The sequence below is a fragment of the Pterocles gutturalis genome, unplaced genomic scaffold (genome assembly GCF_000699245.1).
Source record: "Pterocles gutturalis isolate BGI_N339 unplaced genomic scaffold, ASM69924v1 scaffold44931, whole genome shotgun sequence".
NCBI lineage: Eukaryota > Metazoa > Chordata > Aves > Pterocliformes > Pteroclidae > Pterocles > Pterocles gutturalis.
Window position 1 is genome coordinate 320 of NW_010099416.1, and position 200 is coordinate 519.

The 200-nt window shown below is 64.0% G+C and overlaps 1 protein-coding gene across 1 annotated transcript in view; it reads left to right on the top strand.

Moving 5' to 3' along the window:
* LOC104463715 (deoxyribonuclease-1-like 2) overlaps window positions 1-200 on the top strand; it is a gene marked incomplete at its 3' end in the record, with an annotated part of 1,314 nt that overhangs the window by 205 nt on the left and 909 nt on the right. The window contains exon 2 of the mRNA XM_010076158.1: window positions 19-102. Within this exon, the coding sequence (XP_010074460.1) occupies window positions 19-102 (84 nt within the window). The remainder of the gene's footprint in view (window positions 1-18; window positions 103-200) is intronic.

Here is a 200-nt window from a genome sequence, read left to right on the forward strand (position 1 = left end):
GCCTTTGTGTCCCCGCAGCGTGTCCACGTCCCCATACGACTACGAGATCAGTGGCCCCCTAGGACGGGACAACTACAAGGAGATGTACCTCTTCATCTACAGGTAACAGGGCTGGGCGTGCTGCCACCTGCCCCACTGTGCCACAGGGCCACCAACGCCATGGAGGGGACCGAGGGGCCATGCCAACCCCCGGGGTCACC